At 35.0% G+C, this 21599-nt stretch overlaps 1 protein-coding gene across 6 annotated transcripts in view; it reads right to left on the bottom strand.

Annotated features, from left to right (window-relative positions):
- The window catches only part of AK9 (adenylate kinase 9), a 66982-nt gene that overhangs the window by 42919 nt on the left and 2464 nt on the right, over positions 1-21599 (bottom strand). For 3 of the 6 annotated variants that reach the window (XM_035323184.1, XM_035323186.1, XM_035323185.1), the window contains 14 exons: positions 20431-20494; positions 17747-17799; positions 17566-17662; positions 12530-12642; positions 10342-10513; positions 9541-9668; positions 8988-9062; positions 7478-7576; positions 5757-5896; positions 5493-5673; positions 4875-5019; positions 3742-3864; positions 1867-2000; positions 1049-1205 (listed from right to left, as the gene is read on the bottom strand). In XM_035323184.1, the coding sequence (XP_035179075.1) occupies positions 1049-1205; positions 1867-2000; positions 3742-3864; positions 4875-5019; positions 5493-5673; positions 5757-5896; positions 7478-7576; positions 8988-9062; positions 9541-9668; positions 10342-10513; positions 12530-12642; positions 17566-17662; positions 17747-17799; positions 20431-20494 (1681 nt within the window). The remainder of the gene's footprint in view (positions 1-1048; positions 1206-1866; positions 2001-3741; positions 3865-4874; positions 5020-5492; positions 5674-5756; positions 5897-7477; positions 7577-8987; positions 9063-9540; positions 9669-10341; positions 10514-12529; positions 12643-17565; positions 17663-17746; positions 17800-20430; positions 20495-21599) is intronic. The other 3 variants (XM_035323187.1, XM_035323190.1, XM_035323189.1) reach the window with 1 other exon arrangement.

Here is a 21599-nt window from a genome sequence, read left to right as displayed (position 1 = left end):
TTCACAAAGTCATATCGCCAAGTAGTTTGGGTACTGAGTTGTAAGGATGATTAGCTGATCATCTGATCAAGATGCCATGCTTCTGAAAAGCCTTTTTTTTTTTTTTTAAATAGGAAAGCTGGTCTACATAAACTATGTAAGCAATGTTTGCACAGGTTTGTTTTCATTTTCAAGGATGAGTGATTTTGACTGATTTTAATATCAGTTACTAAGTTTTTTTGAGTTAAATGTGAATTGACATTCCTTTCCTGAGGGGCAGTTTCTACTACTGAAAGACATTTTGATAACAGACTGGGTTGAGCAAGTAATGATTATATATGATTGTCACAGGGCAATGAAACTTGCTGTGTGGTATGAATCAATCAATAGATTAAGACATGATTTGGCAAGCAAAACTATTAACAATGTATGAATCTGTTTCATTTTTCATACCTGGTACCAACCTTCCTTCTTGTTTGAAACCCTGAAGTAAAAATCCCTTCCTCTGCGTTCATGGATATTAAGCTATTTTATCAACCTGGCCAAATAGTTCCTTACATTTCTTTGTCTTCAGGATGGGCAACAAGATACGTCTGCATATAGATACTCCCCACTTTTCTCTTAAGCAGAAAAAAATCATAATTTATAATCTGGTTTTGCAAGCAGGGAAACCAATGCACAGGCAGAGAAAATTGATTAAGAGCCACATTAGAAGCTAGCAGTCAGCCAGACATGGAATACAAAAGTTTGCAAGAGTCCAGTGCTATTTACTATTATTACTGATTGTAAGTAGGAGGAGAATGTAAATAGATTTGTAAATATAAGGCATTTACTGCTTTGTAAAGCATTCCTGTTTTCAATTCTCTTAATTCCCTTAATCTAAACTATAAGAAATTTGGAGTACCCTTGTTGATCCACTAAATCCTTCCTTCTCTGTTCACTTTCTACAGATTCCCAAAACTTTGTAAATAGAATACAACTACTGGGTTTTCTTGCAAGTGTGCTTTATCTACAGGCATCAACACAGAAAACAGAAAAGGCTAAGTTCCATTAGCGTGTATTTACTAACCATCTTTTTCTGTATCCTTCAGACAGACAACAGTGTCAGGCAAAAGTCCTTTTTCTGATAAAGCTGACCAGTGATCTTCTGACAAAGGGTAATTATCCACTACCCATCCTCCTTTTTCTGGAGCACCAGGAAACCTGTCTTTGTTCTTCTTCATGAGCTGTTATAAAATGTTCATTAACATAAAGTTAATTAACACTAACATTTACGTTCATTAATATAAAAAGACTAACAGCCTGTGATATGTTTAAAAAGATTATGATACAAAATGATTTTCTAAATGTTATCACCCTTTCCCTATTATCATTTCATGTTAATAAAAAGTAAGATATTTATAACTTTATATATCTGAATGCAATAAAAACATTTTGAACAAAGAGAGATTATTATGTCAGTAACTTTTAGGGCTGCCTATAAATAATTTATATTCTAGTTTCAAGATTTACAAAACAGCGCATAAATTTAAAACAATTCATGATTCTTGGATAAACTTCCAAATACAATTCTTTTCAGACTCTTGTATCTCATGTTGAGTTCCTGAACAGGGACTAAGAGTGTAAGAATAGGGTAAGCATACAGGGATACTTCTCTGAGATATTTCTCCCTGTCTGTAACAGTTTGTATCAGCCTTCAAATGATTTGTCTTTCATGATCTTGGCTCAGTCTATCATCAATCATATGTAAGCTTTCAGACTGTGTGATATGAACTAGACTGATCTTTCAAATTGTAAAATTCAGAATATAAGTATCAATAATGTATGAACTGTTAGAGGCTGCTCTTAGAAAGAAAGTGCTTTGCTATGCAATACTTGTAGTTTTACCTCTGCAATAGCTCTCTCCAGTGTTTCGGCATATATTTCAGGTGACAATATAACTTCAGATTCTGATGCACTTTTTACAGCTTCTTCTACCATCGCTTGAACTTCTGGGTGGTCAGCAGTTATCTCTGACATTCCTAACAATATAGATTTTTTTAAGAACTTCACAACTTCCTAAAATACATGTTTCCTCTAATAAGGAGCAACTGCTTGCCAAGTAAATGAAGCCACTGTATAAGTACAGTGTAGCAGTCATTTTAAGCAATAGTGATATTGAGAAAGAATCAAATAGCTGTCCCTCGGAATGCATTTCTGGGGAATATCTGAAAATTATAAGTTTAAGGATCTTGATTTGCTCTCATTCCTTTTTTAGGATCTTGATTTGCTCTCTTATTCCTTTTAACTCTGCAGTGTATTCTACTGCTAAATGAAGTATTCTTTCAATATGAATGGAACAACATTTAGTATACTAGAACTATCAAGCAGCTGCAGCATCTGAGAATTTCCTTTGATTTGATTTCTCTTTGATTCTTAGATCAAAAGGTTGACCAGATTAATTTAAAAATTAATACAATATGTATATCAACAATCAAGAAGCCTGAATTCCCTAATATGTACAAAATACTTATATTATGTTAATAATTACTGATACAATGAACTGTAATTGCTTACAAATTTTTAAGAAACGTTCAGAGTTACTTCACAATTTACATACTAATTTGATAAAACAATAGCATAGTTTGGTAAAGAACTGTTCTTAGTAACTGCAGTACCTATTATGTGAGGAGTATAATCAGCAAAAAGGTCATATTTACTTTCTTTAATTATGCCAATATTTTTCAGTGATAGTATTGCTTTTTTTTACATGCACAAATATACACATTACTAGTTGTTTTTTCTTCCACATTACAAGCTTCATGGGAAAGGGACAACAGCTTTCTAAGTGTTTCTATTCTGAAAATAAATAAACAAAACCCACAAAAACAATCAACTGGAAAAAATTATATATAGACTTTACATTTATTGTAGCTACAGACACTATAATCTATTTCCCCACATTCAGAAACAGGTATTTCTTCAGTGATCTCTTTAATACCTTTTGCTGTTACAGAATACCTTTAAAGGAACAACATGACTGAAGGAACAATTGTTTTCCTTTTACTAAGGCAAAGGAACTTGTAAAAACTACCTCACTTTCCACATTTATTTCAATTTTAGATCCTTATAAACATATTTAATAGTGTCCATTATTAATTGTATCCACCTAATAATCTATTTTCATCACTTAAGACAAAATGTCAGTCTGTTCTGTATGAGAATAAATCCTAGTATTTGGAAACCACGTCAGGCGTACAAACTGTTTTCATTTGTTTATTTTAATTTTCATGAAAAATGAAAAAAAAAAGAAACTTTTCATTTTGTTTATTTATTTCAACTAATTAAAACTCAGCATGCTTTTAAGTTTCTCATATTCAACTGGCAAAAAAATCTCATTCTTGAATTTAGATCCTCTCTTTCTTCAGTTAGTTTTTTGTGTGTGCGTGTGAATGTACACTTGTTCCCTTACCTATGAAAAATTTCTGAAATGACCTTATGCTATAAAAACATGAAGTGTAACTGAAACACCAAATTTAGCTCCTAAAAAAAATGGTGGGAGCTTTTTCCCTGTATAGTAAAATGGTATTAATGAGTTAACCTAGATATATTTTCAACTACAAAATTATTTCATTTCTTAAAATCATAGTATCAGCAACAAGAAAAAAATTAAGATAGTCCTACAAGTGTAAATAAGAAAAAAATATCTTTCACTTTTTAATTTGCAAGACACTGTGAAGGCATGAAGTGCCATGCTTAGGGTAGCTAAGATTTATTTTTTACCTTCTTGGATGATGTCAGATTTTACCTCACTACCCTCTTCTTCAAAGTTTATTTCTTCTCTCATTTTAGTGGTTTCTTCAGAATCATCTGCTCCCTTAACACTACTAAGTTCCTTCAAGTCTCCTACAGTTATGAAATCATAATAAAGACATGAAAAAGCAGATCAGGAGAAAATCCTTTTATACAAATACTTCACCACTAAATCCAACTGTCTAAAACATGCCAGCTTTCCCCTCATAAACTCCAGCCTCCCAATCCATGAAAGCCCCCAATCAACCTTCTAGGAATTGTAAGCACTTTTCAAGCCCTGGCAACAGGCAAGACTTGTACCTATCAGAGACACAAACAGCTCTCTAGCAGTATCATTTGTTTATATATCTGTTTCTCTTTTTAAGAGAAAAGAGATCAGAATTATGACAAAACACATAAAAGAGTAAAAAATATGTGTGTTCTGAACACTTCTTCATTTCAACAGGTTTCATACCCCCACACCGGGTCCCCAAAACAGAACAGTGTGGTTCTGTTTGAGCTAGATGCCTTCTGAGTGCATTAACAGACGAGGACTTTTTGTTTAAAGATATTAAAAGAACACATTATTTTAATTCAAAATATTTCCAGAATTCATGAAGCTGTAGAAAACCTAGACAGCTTCAGAAGTCTAGATATGTCCAGATATGGAGAATCTTGTGAATGTGCAATCTGTGACAGCATATTTGGAAGGCTGCCCCAAGGTGGAAAATCTGTAGTTTGTGAATTTACACAAGTGTAGCAGACTAGCTGCTTCATTGAAGAAAAATTCAGTTTTGCAAAGATTTAGCTTTTCAGAAAGACATTCAAAGGGAAAGATTCCAACCAGTATGAGTCAGTATCAGTTTCTTCTTTCAAAAGGAGCTCAGAAAACTTTCTTGTAATATAATTCTCAACTTCCAAAAATCTATATGTAGTACCAAAATATTGAGCTCTACTTAGATACCCTTCACTTCATGTTCTTTTGATTTATATTATATACACAGTAGATAAAACAACTTCTGTAATATTTTGTGAGTAATTTAGAGCATTTCTCAGTGACAATTGTTTCCATTAGGTAACCTAAGGCAACAATAACTTCAAAGACCAAAGAACATCTTAATCACCTGGCTCTTTCAACTGTTTTTCTAATTCCAACCTATTTTTCACTGCTGTTATGGCCTTTTCTGCTGTCTCCCTTCGCACTTGCTCAACATTTTGTTCTCTTAATTCTTCTATGTGGAGTTGAATGAGTTCCGTCATATCAAGAACCTAATGAAAGTATGTGAAAAAAATAAAAAATAGTGCAGAATAGATATATAGCACCAGATCTAATGGCTATTTAGTGAAATAAATTTGGAAAAGTTCTGCAAATTTCAGAAAAAAATTGCATCTAATACAGTGAGGTTTTTTTTTGTGTGTATCTAAAATACTTTCTGATTTGTGATTAAATCTGATTAGCTTTAGGTACAACAGATATTCAAAATATTTTTATGCTAAGACAAATAACTGACACAAATATTTGTCTCACATAGAGGAGTAATAAAATAACATTTTTTGGAAGTTAGCTACTTTTATGTAAATGAATTTAACTTAATTACTATTTTTGCATAGTATGTATGTTAGCAGTACGTTTGTTAATATTTGCAGTATGTATGTATGTATACAACAGAAATAAGAATGTGCTTAATTGACTTCCAAGCCTCAGCTGATACTCGTATCGTATAAGATATTTATGAACCTACCTTTCCTTTATATTTGTTTGCTATTAGGTTACAAATAGTTGTTCTTCCAGAAAACGGAGGGCCAAATACTAGTACTTTACAAGGAGGAATTGGCATTGGTGGTAACAGGTAAGGCCGTGGATTCAACATAAATTTTTTCAGTGCCTCTAGGGAAGACAGTACATACATTTTACCTAGAAAACTTAAAACAAAAGAGAAGCTAACAATTTAGACAGTTGTCTTATAAAACAGTAATAAAAATAAGAAGTGTCAAAATCCACTAACCTGACAGCCAATTCTGGGTCTCCCATTACAATATCACCCTCCTTTAAAGCCACAGGACATGCTTGTCCCCATCTGCTTCTATGCCATCGGTATCTGGGTGCTATTAGTCTGAACGATGACAGAACACGGAAAAGTTCATCCTGTTTATTAAAACAGCAATAATGGCACATGTAATTTTTGTCTGAAGCTACATATGCCTTGTTCTATGTAAATTAGCCTTCTGAAATATTTTGTTGAAAAACAAGCAAACCTAAAAAGAAAATCAATAGAAAATGATGAGCTGTCATTGACTCTTACTACTCAGGAACAGATCCTGGAGTTGCAAAATATTTGGGCAATGCCCAACAGCACTCAGAAAAACAAACTGAATATTAGAAATGTTTAGCAAAGAGAGAGTAAAATATTTAGATACATTTTTTAATCGTATAAATCCCGCCCTCTTCTTTACTGCTGTGTGCATTCTGCTACACTAATCTCAGAAAATATGCTGTAGAATAAGTTTCAGAAAAATGTGATGTGATGGATCAATGATACAAAATGGTTTTCATGTGACAAGAAATGAGATTAAGTAGATAGAAATTCTTCAGTTCAGGAAAGAGACAGCTACATAAAAACAGTACAAAAGTCTGAAATCATGAGTTATTAGGAGGCATATAAAAAGAACAAAACTATTCACCGACTTTTCCATGATAGCAGCTAGAGCACTAAAAGGTGGCAGGTTTAACACAAAGGGAAGCAATTCTATATATAATGTCCATTTAAGCTGCAGAATTCCTTGACCCAAACACTGCACATGCTAAAAGCTTGCACACAGAATAACACAAACACACAGACTAAATAAATAGTAGATATAGCTGTCCTCTGACACAGAAAGTCCTTCACTTGTGAATTTTGTCAGGGACTGAGAGAACAAATAAATGGATTTTTTTCTCTGAAATTGTATAGCTGAGTTTCCCCAATTGCAGTACTCATATATTCACAGTATTCATATATTCAAAGTTTTGTTGAAAAAGTAATAAAGATGACACTGCCAAGTGAATGCAAATATGCAAAGATTTTTGGTTTTCAGTTTCATTTGGAATGTCCACAAAATATAATTGTCATAAGTCAGCAAAATTCAACAGTAACTTGTCGTGTTTCTAAATAACTACAGGAAACACAATGTATGTGAATTCAGCTATGCAGAATGTTGCTAATTTTGTATTAGCATGCTATGTTTTTTCTTTCAGGAAAAGAGTAAAGATTGAACTAAGAGTCAGCTGCTGAGATTGTTATCCTTTGGCTAACATTTCTTCAAAGGAATTCATTCTTCATCCATTGCTAAAAGAAATACTTTGTTCAAAATCATCTTTTTTTATTATTATTATTTTTATTTTCCCTAATCGCAGTTATTTTCTTTCACACAATTTTAGGTGGATTTCAGTCCCAGAATTATCTTGACTTCACATTTTTTAAAAAATGAGGTTCAAAAAATGCCTTTTGTTGTAGAACAAACTGGTTGCAGTGAAACAAAGATCATAGAATCACAGAATCACAGAATGGTTTGGATTGGAAGGGACCTTAAAGATCATTTAATTCCAACCCTGCTGCCATGGGCAGAGACACCACTCACTAGATGAGGTTGTTCAAACCCCATCCAAAGATATTACAATATAAGCTCATAGTAGAAAATAAATATTTGTATAATTATTACAGTCAATAAAATTTTAGAACACACTTACATTTTCCAGTCCTTCCAGCATTTCTTCTTGCTGACTTTGAAGTCTAGTTATAGGAGCTCCATTTAGAACACCCATAGATTGAAGTCGAACTACAACTGACTGAAAAGAAAATATCTTAGTACCAATCAAAATTGCTTTCATGATATGAAAGGACCCCCAAAGTAGTATTTAAATTGTAACTTATGGTCTGCATAATGGCTACATTATATAAATAATATGAATGTATACAAAATGAAATCCAATTTCTAACTTGAAGCCATGCTAGTTATTCAGTGGAGCTCTAACAAGCAATTTGGTATATACAGGCAGTGTAAAATGCTGAATGCGTTTGTATCTCCTCAGTATGCTGTGAATCCAAGGCCTTCTAAAGGAATACACCGGAAGGATTATTTCCTACAAAGCAGAATAAGTATTCAGATGACCTCCATTCTGTGCCAAGAGGACTGGAATAGGAGGAAAATCTCTTTAGGAGATCAGAATATTATGCACACTTGAAAGTAATACAACCTTGGGTAATTTATTTTAAAAGATTCCTGCCTGCCAATGAGAATCAGATGATAATGAATTTAATTATTTCCTGAATGTGATCTTGCTTGAATGCAAGAGTTCTTGAAATTAATAAGCTAATTTTGTCATGCTTGGACTAGCTCCATAATTCTCTTTGCCTTACTCATAGGTTAAATAGTTGGAAATCATTATACAACTTTATTGCGTTTAGAATAAATCTCTTGTTGAGATGTTCACAAGGAGATCATAGAAATATAATTGATAGTAAAGTCAAGCTTAAATTTAAACACTTACTGAATTATACTCAATTTAATTTGTTTCAAACAACAGAAGGGAAGGTACAGGAACAGTTCACGTCCTGCATTCTCAAAGACAATCTCTCATTTCATTTTCAACCCCATACTTTAGGTTCTGATTTGAAGCAACTCTTACTGTTGAGGCAGTGGATAAGATTATTTATCTTCAAAATTTATCATTTTAACATTTAATAGGGAGAATGAGTTCCTGTGTTATAAGTTAAAAATCTATATACAAAGAATCAGAAGAACTGTCAAATGGAAAAGAATGAAGTGTCTTCTATTACACTGTAAAACAGTAACAAAGATAATAAGAATTCTCTCATCTTAGACACAAGCACATAAAGCAAATTCTGTAAATATATCATTCCAAAAATGTTTTATTTTCACATGCTAATAATTGTACTTGACACTAATGCAAGCTATAAAGCATTAAAACTGGATGGATACAATGCAAATGAGTTTGTAACCTACCTGGAAACATTTTCCTGTACCACACATGTAAGCCTGGGTGAAGTTCAGTGAATTATATCATTGTTTTGAACAACAAAAGTAAGCATTTCAAAGGTGATGTTTTCTATTAATAATTAAGTGAGCTTTATATGGAACTTAAAATTTTGTTAACACCTTAAGAAAGAAAGCAATCCAAAGAACTGATAAATTATTTTTTAGTGGAAGTTAATGAAATTGGTGTATAGCTTACTTACTGCAAAGAGTTCGTCTGGCTGCTGACTTCCATCCAGTTCAATGAGATATTGAGAATCCTGTTCAGCCATCAAGTCCTGTTTAAGAACAAAGACATGCTCGTCAACTGAATGTAGCTAACCATGCAATGACATTGAAGCTCATTCTGTACCTGTTATATTCAATGTCGTACTATTGTGGACTTCAGAAAAAAAATAAATTCATTGTACTGATGACTTAAAAACACTCTAGATTGATTCTAGAGTAGAAACAACACACACAGATGACAATTTTGTATAATTGATTTCAATATCAATTACAGAACTTGGGGATATGTTTTAGTATGCCTTGTGCCCACCTCCATGAAATAAATCTCAAACTCAAAAAATCCTTCTGCTGTGATTTAACCCAGCAGGCAGCTGAGTTTTTTCTCCTAAATACAAAAACACAGCAACATACCAGCCAATATAAAGGAAATTAATTATCTCAGCCAGAACCAGGACACCCTGAAAATAGTGTAAGATATTTCAAACAATCTTTTTTAAAGCATTATCATATTATTTTGCTTTTTCTTACTTCCAAAGAACGAAGCATTATATCCTTATATATGCCAACTCTTTCCTCTGCATTTTCAAGAAAATCTTCAGGTCTTTGCACTAATTGATGCAAAATTTCTGACATCTTAAGTGAATCTTCTGCAGTCTGAGGAATCAAAAGTTAAATATTTCAGGATATAGAAATAAAATAATGTACTAAACTAAATTTTGTCTGCACTCAGAAGTAAATAAAGTAGTTTTCAGGAATATTGCCACAAGTGCCCAGTGATTGTTGACAAAGATCCTACTTCTGATGAAATGTAGTTCCTGGAAATTGAGAGTAATGTGACTGGAACTTGCATTGTGTCTGGCCAGAAGTATAAACCAGAGTAATGCAACCTGAATTCAAAACTAGTAACTTCATGAAATAATACAAAACCTATTTGTAGTAGACTAACACCAAAAATCATGTTAGATTCTATATTGCATATATCCAACATGTAGAACATGTTACAATAAACAAAAATTAAGAACTTGCTTTTGCTCAGGCAATATAAACTCACCAGTCTCCTCGTACACCCTTTTAACTTATGGCAAAAAAGATCTCAGTGACTTCCAAGTTAGAGGATTAATGCAGAGCTATACAATAATCACCATTTGCTGACATTTCAATCTACCATTTAAATATTTTCCCACATCTCTTAAGCAGAATAGAAATGGAATTAAGATTAGAGCTCAGAAAAATTAATTCATAATGTAATACAGGATATTTTAGAATTCGTTCTGCTTTGTCTACAGTACATTCTAATGCTTTGTACCGTTTAGGAATTAGCAGTATTTACCTCTTCTTCCTGCTCTTCAACTTCTTCTTCATCCTCCTCTCCATGCTGTTCACTATTTTTTTTTTGCTTTTCAATAACTTTAGGATCCCATTGGTTCCTCTGATATACCTGCCCTGAATCAGGGTGTTGCCTTTGTCCTGATATTCTCTGGCATAAGTCATAGTCTGAACACTAGCAATTAATAATTAAAAAGAAATGTATTTAATGTACTGCTATAATAATATTATTTTTCCCTAAACTTCAGAATACAGGGCTGGGGGGGGGGGGGGGGGGGGGGGAAGAGACAGGAAACTGTCTGGCAAATACTTGGATTCATAAACTTCTTCCTCAATAACTTTCCAAGTAAGTAAACAATAATAATAATAAAATAACAGCAGCAAAAATAAGGTATTATAAAGACTTAATCACTTGCATAGTTTTTCCCCTTCAGCATTTTACATTTCATATCAGGAGTGCAGCCACTACATGAGGACTTTTTGCCATGTCAGGTTTTTTTTCAGGTGTAGTTTATGGATAAAAGACTTTTGCAGACAGGCTTGTGATTGCTCTTGCAATTAATGCTGAAGGCGTTTGGACTTGAGCAAGATAAATCAATTTTAATAAGTGCCTCTGACCTCCCAGATCTTCACTAGTACCCAAAAGCATTGTGCCATTGTCCAGAGGTTAAAGGTTCTCAGCATTTGGAGCTCTGAGAGAACAAGTACAGATCTTTCTATAAACCCCCCTTCAGACAAAGTGAGTTTAACAATGAACACAGGTAAATCTGGATGTGGTCTTAACATGGATGTCTTAAAATTCTACTATGAAACTGGGAGTCGTGTGCAACAAACAAAAAATATTCTTTCCTTCTGAATTGCTAAAACTTTCAAACATATATGAAAAACCTGAGGCAACAAGAAAATATTGTAGTTAATAAATTCAAAGAATGTCAGAAATGAAAAATTGATTTCTACAGAGGAAAAGAGAGCTTTTGAGATCACATTGCTAGTAACAGGCATACTTTGCTCATTACCTGAGGTATCCCTTGAAATGCAACAATACTTCAGGATATTTCTACATTTCTGCTGTAACAGTGAATCATACAGCTGACACTGACTACTATGACATAGCACTTCCCTTTGAAATAGGGAAGAAGAAATTTGTTCAGATATAGCTCTTTTTTCAAAGGTCTTCTGTCATTTTTCTTCGAGAGCAAAATTTCTCTAAATTGGTCTGTAATAACAGTATTTTGTTATTCCCAGAATATCTAGTATGTCCCCTCTTTTATAATGAAAATAGTTACAATTCTGACATATCCATGAAAGCTGCTCAAACCCACTGAAATCAAAGGCAAAATTATTTATTTGAATTTGGGGCAAGAATTTTTAAAAGCATTCCATCTCAGATTTTTTTTCCAAGAAGATAAGGTGATGTAATTACATGAAGTGAAGAATTCTGTTTTCTTTCTAGTGTAGATAATATCATTCTTCTATTTGTACTGCTCCATATGAAACTATACAACATATATTCTCAAGAGGTGGGATTTCTCACTAGCTGGTATTAAAACAAAGATTGACTTTCTGTACCTGAAAAAATAACAACAGACTAGAAAGCAGCACAAATATTGGTTTATTTAATGATTTAAGATTTTTTCAAGAGAAAAAAAATGAGGAAATGAGGAAAAAAAATGTTTGAAATAGGCATTCATGCATTTTAATTATGCATGGCCAAACAGATCAAGTCTGGAAAGTATGGAATGTAAGGAACCTTGTCATTAAGATACAGATTTAAATCTGTCAGAGTGATAGACTCAGTCCAAGCATGAAAGCTTAGCACCTGACAAACCACATAGATCAGTGCCCGATCAATCTGGTGGCCTTCTATGATGGAGTGACTGCATCAGTTGACAATGGAAGACTGACCAATGTCACTTGTGAAAAAGTGACAAAAGAGTGAAAAGTGACAAAAGAGTGAAAAGACTGCAGCTCTTACTGAAGTTATAGGACATGCTCATTATTTTATATGATCAGTGCTTATAATACAACCAGTTAGTGTAATTATTTCCAATATAAAAGAGAACAATATATTACACCTCGATAAATACTATACTCAAATGCATAGGGGAAAATACAATCTTTTGACTTATGCAGTATGTAAGTTTACTAATAATTAAGCAAATGACTAACAAGTTATTGAATATGACATTACCTTAATGTTAATCAAGAAATCTGGTTTTAATTTTAGATTTTTTATTTTCTCTATTTGCTGTGAAACAGTCATATATTCCTCTGAGAGAGAAGGTAATCCACTGAGAACGTAACCTGCCAAACACATTTTATTAAATATATCTTTTAGAACATTATGACAAGTATACCAGTTATACTGATCTTTAAGTAACACATCTATGTAGTGGCACAATTTTAAACCATGTATGTGACATAATAGTGTTACAAAAATCATGCACCCATGCCCACTCTAGATGAAATACAGACATAAGAGAGTATTATTTTCAACTTAATATAGGACTCAAAGTCTGTTAACTCACTTAAGAAATGTAAGAAATATGTAGACGTTAAGGATCCTACTCAGACCACCTGCTTCATGTGCCTAAATCAGTCATTACAGTCAACTAAAAGGAAATTAGCTTTTAGTAACTTTTTTTTTCCTACTAAAAGTCATTGTGAAAGGTATTGCACAAAATAGCCACTTTATGACACAAAGCGTTTTAAACAGGATTCTAAGCTTTTTCTACAGGGTTTAAGGGCCATTATTGACAATAAAGGAAGCTGAACTCCTCAGCTGGATACACAGTGCTCCTAGATGTTAAATTTTCTCAAAAGGAGGTACTATGCACACAGTATGCATAATGAGGCACATATCTTGGCAAGCATCCATTCAGTAAGGATTTGCAATACCCAGTCCTTTTCAGCAAAGACCCCAACTATACATGACAGTAGTGGTAATACCTTTTTCCTAGTATTAGTGTGCTCAGCCCCAGAGAGATTGGAAACCATAGCTTCAGAGTACTGTAACTACCAAAAACTATATACAATGAAGGAAGAACTGCTGTATAGCAAGAAAATCAATATTCATGAGGCCAGAATGAAAAACTAAACAGCTGAGCTGATTTTTTAGCTTAATGATAAGAAATATTCACCTTAGTGAAATGCTCCAAATGCTTAGACTTTTATGGGATAACATTTAAATTCAAGTCTATGCAACACAAAAACATAGCAGCAGCCTCTGTAATGGATACTGGAACTGAGCTCTTTGGGGAGTTTTGATCCACAGATGTAAAACTTATGGAAAAGCATTAGCAAGAGAAAATAATAATTCCTCTGGGAAATGCAAAATCTAAAATTCTAAGTTGATACCTCTACAGGATTCTAGCAGGTGGTGAGATATGGGGAGCCTGCACAGCCTCTGCTTATAAGTATCTGGTTAACAACAGCTGATGTGAGAAGAATGTGAGTACAACATCTGCACAGATTATTCCAAACTGTTTGCTCTCTGAGAGGGTCTTTGCACCCAGGCTGATAACACTGTAAGGAAAGTCAATACCAAAAGGAGGACTAAGGAGAATCTCCACCCTTTACTGGATGCAGGGGGAAACTTAGTAACCAGAGATGAGGAAAAAGCTGAGGTGCTTAACGCCTTCTTTGCCTCAGTCTTTAACAGCAAAACCAGTTGTTCTCTGGACGCCCAGTACCCTGAGCTGGTGGAAGGGGATGGGCAGCAGAATGTGGCCCCCACAATCCACGAGGAAATGTCTGGCAACCTGCTACAGCATTTGGATGTATGCAAGTCGATGGGGCCGGATGGGATCCACCTGAGGGTACTGAGAGAACTGGCGGAGGAGCTGGCCAAGCTGCTTTCCATCATTTATCGGCAGTCCTGGCTATCGGGGGAGGTCCCACTTGACTGGCAGCTAGCAAACGTGACGCCCATCTACAAGAAGGGCCGGAGGGTAGACCCGGGGAACTATAGGCCTGTTAGTTTAACATCAGTGCCAGGGAAGCTCATGGAGCAGATTATCTTGGGTGTCATCATGCGGCAGTTGCAGGGCAAGCAGGCGATCAGGCCTAGTCAGCATGGGTTTATGAAGGGCAGGTCCTGCTTGACGAACCTGATCTCCTTCTTTGACAAGGTGACACGCTTAGTGGATGAGGAAAAGGCTGTGGACGTGGTCTACCTTGACTTCAGTAAGGCATTTGACACCGTCCCCCACAGCATTCTCCTCAGGAAACTGGCTGCTCATGGCTTGGACTGGCGTACACTTCGTTGGGTTAAGAGCTGGCTGGATGGCCGGGCCCAGAGAGTTGTGGTGAATGGAGTCAAATCCAGTTGGAGGCCGGTCACTAGTGGAGTCCCCCAGGGCTCAGTACTGGGGCCAGTCTTCTTTAACATCTTCATTGATGATCTGGACGAGGGGATCGAGTGCACCCTCAGCAAGTTTGCAGACGACACCAAGTTAGGTGCGTGTGTTGATCTGCTCGAGGGTAGGAAGGCTCTGCAGGAGGATCTGGATAGGCTGGACCGATGGGCCGAGGCCAACGGTATGAAGTTCAACAAGGCCAAGTGCCGGGTCCTGCACCTGGGGCACAACAACCCCAAGCAGAGCTACAGGCTGGGAGATGTGTGGTTAGAAAGCTGTCTGTCAGAGAAGGACCTGGGAGTATTGGTTGACAGTCAGCTGAATTATGAGCCAGCAGTGTGCTCAGGTGGCCAAGAAGGCCAGCAGCATCCTGGCTTGCATTAGAAACAGCGGGGCCAGCAGGGCTAGGGAAGTGATTGTCCCCCTGTACTCGGCTCTGGTGAGGCCGCACCTCGAGTACTGCGTTCAGTTTTGGGCCCCTCGCTACAAGAAGGACATGGAGGTGCTTGAGCGAGTCCAGAGAAGGGCTACGAAGCTGGTGAAAGGTCTGGAGAACAAGTCTTACGAGGAGCGGCTGAGGGAGCTGGGACTGTTTAGCCTGGAGAAGAGGAGGCTCAGGGGCGACCTTATTGCACTCTACAGGTACCTGACAGGAGGCTGTAGCGAGGTGGGGGTTGGCCTGTTCTCCCACGTGCCTGGTGACAGGACGAGGGGGAATGGGCTTAAGTTGCGCCAGGGGAGTTTTAGGTTGGATATTAGGAAGAACTTCTTTACTGAACGGGTTGTTAGTCACTGGAATAGGCTGCCCAGGGAAGTGGTTGAGTCACCATCCCTGGAGGTCTTTAAAAGACGTTTAGATGTAGAGCTTAGGGATATGGTTTAGTGGAAGATTTGTTAGCGTTAGGTCAGAGGTTGGACTCGGTGATCTTGGAGGTCTCTTCCAACCTAGACTATTCTGTGATTCTGATTCTGTGAAAAGTAACAATGAAGTTTACCTAAGACAACCATCAACCAGATCAAACATTAACCAGGGTAGTATCAAGAGACTTTTGAGAAAAGGAGTCATCCCAAAAAGAAACATTAAAGAAGCATTATAATTTGTGGTAAGAGACCTTAGAGTGATAACAAGGTAACAGCAGCCAAACTGGGTTTGATGTGCCACATTCTCCCTTTCTAGGCCTGACGGAGCAGCCTCCCTGCTGGGTGCTGTGAGTAACCTGCATTTCAGCTGCTGGACTGACAGCACAGGCTTCAGTAAGTGACCCACACCTTGTGCATGGGAATTTCTGGGGAGTTTCTCACTGGTGTGTGGATGAAGAGTTTGGAGGAAATGGCGCACACACATTTCCAACAGAAAGTGTGCTTAAACAGGTGAACATGTGCTCTCAGAAGAGGGAATGCTAACTTGTAACTCCCACCTATCTTTGAGAGAGGGTTTTAATGCATAACCATGCAAGTTTGAGTATGCTCCTTGGAATTAGTTTTAGGAGTTTCAACATTTGTAGGTGTTTATTAAGATTTGGTAAGTGCCTAGTGCTGTGGTTTATCAAGAATAACAAGTATGCTTGTTATTCTTCAGTCCTTCAGTGGCTATGTTATTTTAAAAAAGAGAGACTGCTTATTTTGAGAAGTAGCTTAGCAGCTTCATATCTGGCCTCCTTAAGAACTCAAAGAATTAAACTCCATTTAGTGACTTAAACTTTTTAAATGCCATCTTTTGTTTTAGCACTTTTGAATACCTCTGACACATCAGTCCCCCATGTAGTAGGTGTTTATTTTCTAAACCAGAAGAATATAATTGAAATAATCCCTTACTGTGTGTACTGTTTAGAAACTTCTATTTTGCTATGTTAACAACTAAAGTTAAAAGTAAAACCTCAGCTTCTCATATAACTCTGTTTATCTTTAATGAATATTTAATGAATAAATAACAGCCAATTAACAGATTAGTTCCTGCTGAAAGCCTACTTAAAATCTCCAAGGATTATATTAAAATAACGGCTGCTAAACAGAAAATTGTTAGAGAGAGAAAATATTTAATGAACAAAAAGTACTTAACAAAAAAATGGTTTGGAGATGAGTTCTAGTTAGTAGGAAAAACAGCAAGGCCATAGGTTATTCTATCCCTTCTCCATTTGGGGGATTTGTAATACAAAAAATGGTTTGACTACAACAACCAAACTTTTATCAACTTTTTTGTTTACAGTCTCTAGAATCTCTGTGGTCCTCTGTGATACACACATCTATGACATTCATCATCAGACTGACTCAGAGAGGGGAACTTAGATGACACAGATGTCTCTGTAGGCCTTTATTAAAGTCCTGACCAGACAGAGTAACATTATTATCATTAGCAATACTATTCTCATCTAACTCACAATGACAAAATGGAAAGGGAATAAACAATATTGTAAAAAAATAAAAAAGCAAGCAAGCAAGAAAGACCTTACTACTTCACATTTTAAATAATCTGGTTTTCTTCTTTTTCTGTACCTTAAATGTTTAAAGTATTTTTGGTGGTAATTTTTTTGTTACAGAAGCATTCAAGCCAAAAATTCTGTATTTTAAATTCTATAACTTTTACATCCAGATAACACTGCCAAATGAGAGTCATTGCAACACTTAAAATTTGGGGCAAATTAATTTTCTAAAAATTAACACAACATAGGATTGGCAAGATGCTTTTCTATCTCCCACATTGGTAAATTAATCCCTAAGTACACTCTCAGTTTAGAGATGTTCTGCAACCTTCGGAGCACAAGAAAAGTTGCTACAGTCTAATATAAAATAAACTATATTTAAGCAGTAATGGAAGTAAAATGTGACAAAATTATAGTTACCTTATTCTTGGAAATTTAAACACACTTACCAAAATGAGCAACTTCTGGTGACTCAATCTTTTTCAGAATCATTTCTGTAACTAGTTCTTCAGAAATACTTTGACCTTTAAAAAGCAATTCTTGACACTAAGACAAAATGCAAAACATAGCCTTATTTAATATATATTTGTCAATAATGTGACACAACTTACTAGCACATTATACTTTTACCTTAAGCCCATATTCTGTTTCTTCACGAATATTCATTTCAATTACCTCCAAAGCTGAAGAAGCACATCAGACAGAATAAAATTAAAACAATTCATTAAAAAATATATACAGACATGTACATACAGACATATATACATAGACAAACGCAAGAAGGTATATATGTGTGCTCCAAGATAATTCTGTGATGAAACACTACATAGCAGCAAGCCAGACTATTTTTGAACGACAGCCATTATATTTAGGGCCTTTGTTATATTTTGTCCATCCGGAACTTGATGCTTTCTGGCAATGGCTGGGTACATGATCTTCCCTACAATTTAGTTCTATATAGTAAAGATATCAGCCTCGCAAGTTTAACTAATGATTTATATCATATTAGCATTACTGTTGTTTAATCCATAGAAGAATATTTGAGCTCAAACACTTCCCAAATTTTAAAAGCAAGTTTTAGAAAAAGAACTGATCAAACAGAGAAAAACATCTCTTTTAATAATGCCCTTAAAAACCTACTCCTTATATGGTCTAAATAAATAATTTAATTAATTACCCAGTTTGACACCCCTCAAATTCAAAGGTCTTCCCTCTGTCTCTCTGGACAGTGACATCAAGGCTGAATGATCCTGGAAGTCTTTCACACATTGAAATTAGCAGATGCTCACAAAAATTTTCAAGAATGACCGTTAAGGCTACATAGATATTACCGAATAAACCAGGCCAGGCAATGTTCCTGAAGCTAGTGGCTCATGCCTATACAGCTAAAATCTTTCTCCCCAAAACATAGTGGCTGTGTCCAAACTACTGTTACTAGTAATGATGACTGTCACAAATATTCCCCACACTATGAATGGCTGCTTGGGAGACTACCACTTTTCAGGGAGTTAAAACTGGCCCAGGAAATGCACTGACAAACAATACAGACCACTGAAAAATGGTATCGTACATGTACCCTGCCTGGTTTATTTATGAGTATAGACCTATCCACTGGATAAATGAATAGACAGTAATTTGTCACATTACAAAGACTGTGAACACTTTTCATATTTAATAATTCTTAAGCTTGGATTGTTTTCCAGATAAATAACACAGCACAGGATTTGTTATTTATTATTGACACACTGGAGCAAGGCCAGTGGAGGGCATCAAGATGATTAGAAGGAGAGGCCAGAAGAACTGCTCTTATTGCTATCTAAGACTACTTAATGAGAAGGCACAAAATCAAAAGCACTCTCTTCACAGAAGTGCTGAGAGGACAAGAGGCAACAGATGCAAGCAGGATAATGTGAAATTCTAATTAGGTAATTCTGATTTTGGTCTGATCAATGTTTTGGACCAGGTATTAATTTTTTTGCTAGACAATCCCATTAATTAAAAATTCTGTATTTACTTAAGTCAAAAAAGGCACTTGATAAAACTGAATTTTATCATATTATAATTCCAAGCCTTTAAAATAAAATAAAGATACTTCATTTGATAATTGAAGTGCTACACTGTCCACTAGAGGGCTTTTATTAGAACGATAAAAAATACTGTGGGCACATTGAAAAGAAAAAATGTAATTAAAATTGATAAAGAGTTAATTCACAATGACTGTATACATATATACCATAAAATTAGATTTATAATTTGGTACCCTCAAAGAGGCATTCAAGAAATTTCTACATTGTTCAGGTTATTATATGCCTTCTTTTTCTTCTACTTAAAGTAAAGTATTATTCTTCAAACAGGTAGGACAAATCTGGTGGAAAAAAAAATATCTTTTTTTTCATAAGGCTTAAGGGAATGAATTACAATTTGTAAATTACAATATTACACATACAAAAACATTACCAGAGCTTAAATATATATATATTATATATATATATATATATATATATATATAAATACATAGATATTACAACTGACAAAACTGGTATAAAAGAAAACCACTAGGTAATTATTTTTTATGGAAACCCACTTTCTTGTTGATGTACCTGAAAATGAATGAAAGCCTCTAGCAATATATTTAGGGGGAACATAATGTAAACATCAGATTTCACTCTACAGACTTTTAAAAATCTTTGACTGTCAGAAATGGAGCAGAATGGCTTAGAAGATGAAATGGTATATTCTAGTCTGGTGCATGATGCTTACTACTAAGCATCTACTAAGGTGAACTTAGCTACATTTTGTGAAATACGCAATTGGGTGTTTTTGTTTTAGAAACTTGAAAGTGCCAGCTGCTGTTCTTTCTGTGATTCCTTACACTAATTCAAAAGCTGTGCTTCTGTTTCCTGGAGTACATCCCCCCTTGTATTAGACACTGCATAAATACAGAAAGGAAAGATCCTCCTATTTTCTCATGGTCTGTATCAGAAAATGTCTGTGCTCCCTGGACTTCAATCAGTTGCCTCCACGTAAACAAGAAGGGTCACATGAATTACCTCACATGACTGGGAATATAATTTGATTACATATGGGCTGTTGAGAAAAAAAAAGGGGGGAAAGGGCAGTCTTTAAACTTCTCTATAACTAAAAAGCCATTGTTGAGCAATTGTGTTTCTGGCCAAATTATTACTTGGTCTTCATCAGTAGTCTTTGATGGTATCAGCAACATATCATTTTGAATTACCAGGAAAAGAGAGGATATTCTAAAACAAAAGGTATTACGAAGCCAATGCAATGTTCCAAATATAATGTATGTTTACCTTCTATATAAATGCATTTCCATATTTGTGCTAGTTTTCTAGCTAATGTTTTCTTTCCAGAACCCTTAAAATGAAAAATACACATTTAAAAGAAAAACAGTCAGAATGAAATAATTCCATATTACACAATAAATCATATATTTTTACATGATAAAAACATTTAAAAGCAGCTATCATGAACTATGCACTGGACAAACACAAGCATTCTTTTTAATACCATCCCTTATTTTACACTTCACAGCACTGTTAATATACTGTCACTGCCCTGTGTAGTTGACTATCACCAAAGCAATTCTATTGGCTTTGTTTCCGCGTAATTCTGTTTAAACTCAGCTACGATTTGCCCATAAATTCCTATGAGAAATTCTTCAAGACTGAAATTATCTTCAGTTTCAGAGCAAATTATAATGAAAACTTGTATGGTCATTTCTGAATAAGATACATAAGGATAGTGCTCTTTGGCTAAAACAATGAAAATATAAATATTGTCCATGTTACTCCACAAACCTGTTTTAGATACTGACAAAATGCTGATCTTATCACTTAAATTAATCCCAAGTATAATCCCAACATAACCAAGTATAATGAGTACTCTAAAAGTATGGCTACCTGAATGTGATTTTGCAAATTCACCATCTTCCACCCCTAGGATTAGTCCCTTTTGACAAGGGCATTCAAGAAGACCTTTTTTTTTTATTATTATTTTTTCTTTTTTTTACAGTCTGTTTGCCCTAGATAAATTTTATTGAGAAATACTAAAAAAAAAAACAAAAACAAACAAACAAAAAACACAAATAAATTATACTCCCAGTTAACACTGTATCAGCAAACACTCCAGCCTAGTCTTAGCTTGCATCTAACAGGTGTGATGAGAATATATGCATTTGTTTTTGCTTTAATGGCACTATTTTTTTAGCTGAAGAGTAGTACCTTAAATAAGACAGATGGACACATTAGCCATATAAATAAAAGCTATTATCATAAAAATAGAACATTTAATACTCTGTCCTCTTGGCCAGGACAGTTCATTTTCAACCCTTTTTGAAAATTTGTAAACCTGTCTAGTATTAATATCAATCATTTACTGAATGCAATGATTTCAGAAGAGAATATCTATTTCCTAAATGTTTTTTGCATTGTCTTTCACTGGGCATTTCATGCTGTTTTTG

Source organism: Oxyura jamaicensis, chromosome 3 (assembly GCF_011077185.1).
Source record: "Oxyura jamaicensis isolate SHBP4307 breed ruddy duck chromosome 3, BPBGC_Ojam_1.0, whole genome shotgun sequence".
Classification (NCBI taxonomy): domain Eukaryota; kingdom Metazoa; phylum Chordata; class Aves; order Anseriformes; family Anatidae; genus Oxyura; species Oxyura jamaicensis.
This window is presented reverse-complemented; position numbering and strand designations above follow the sequence as displayed.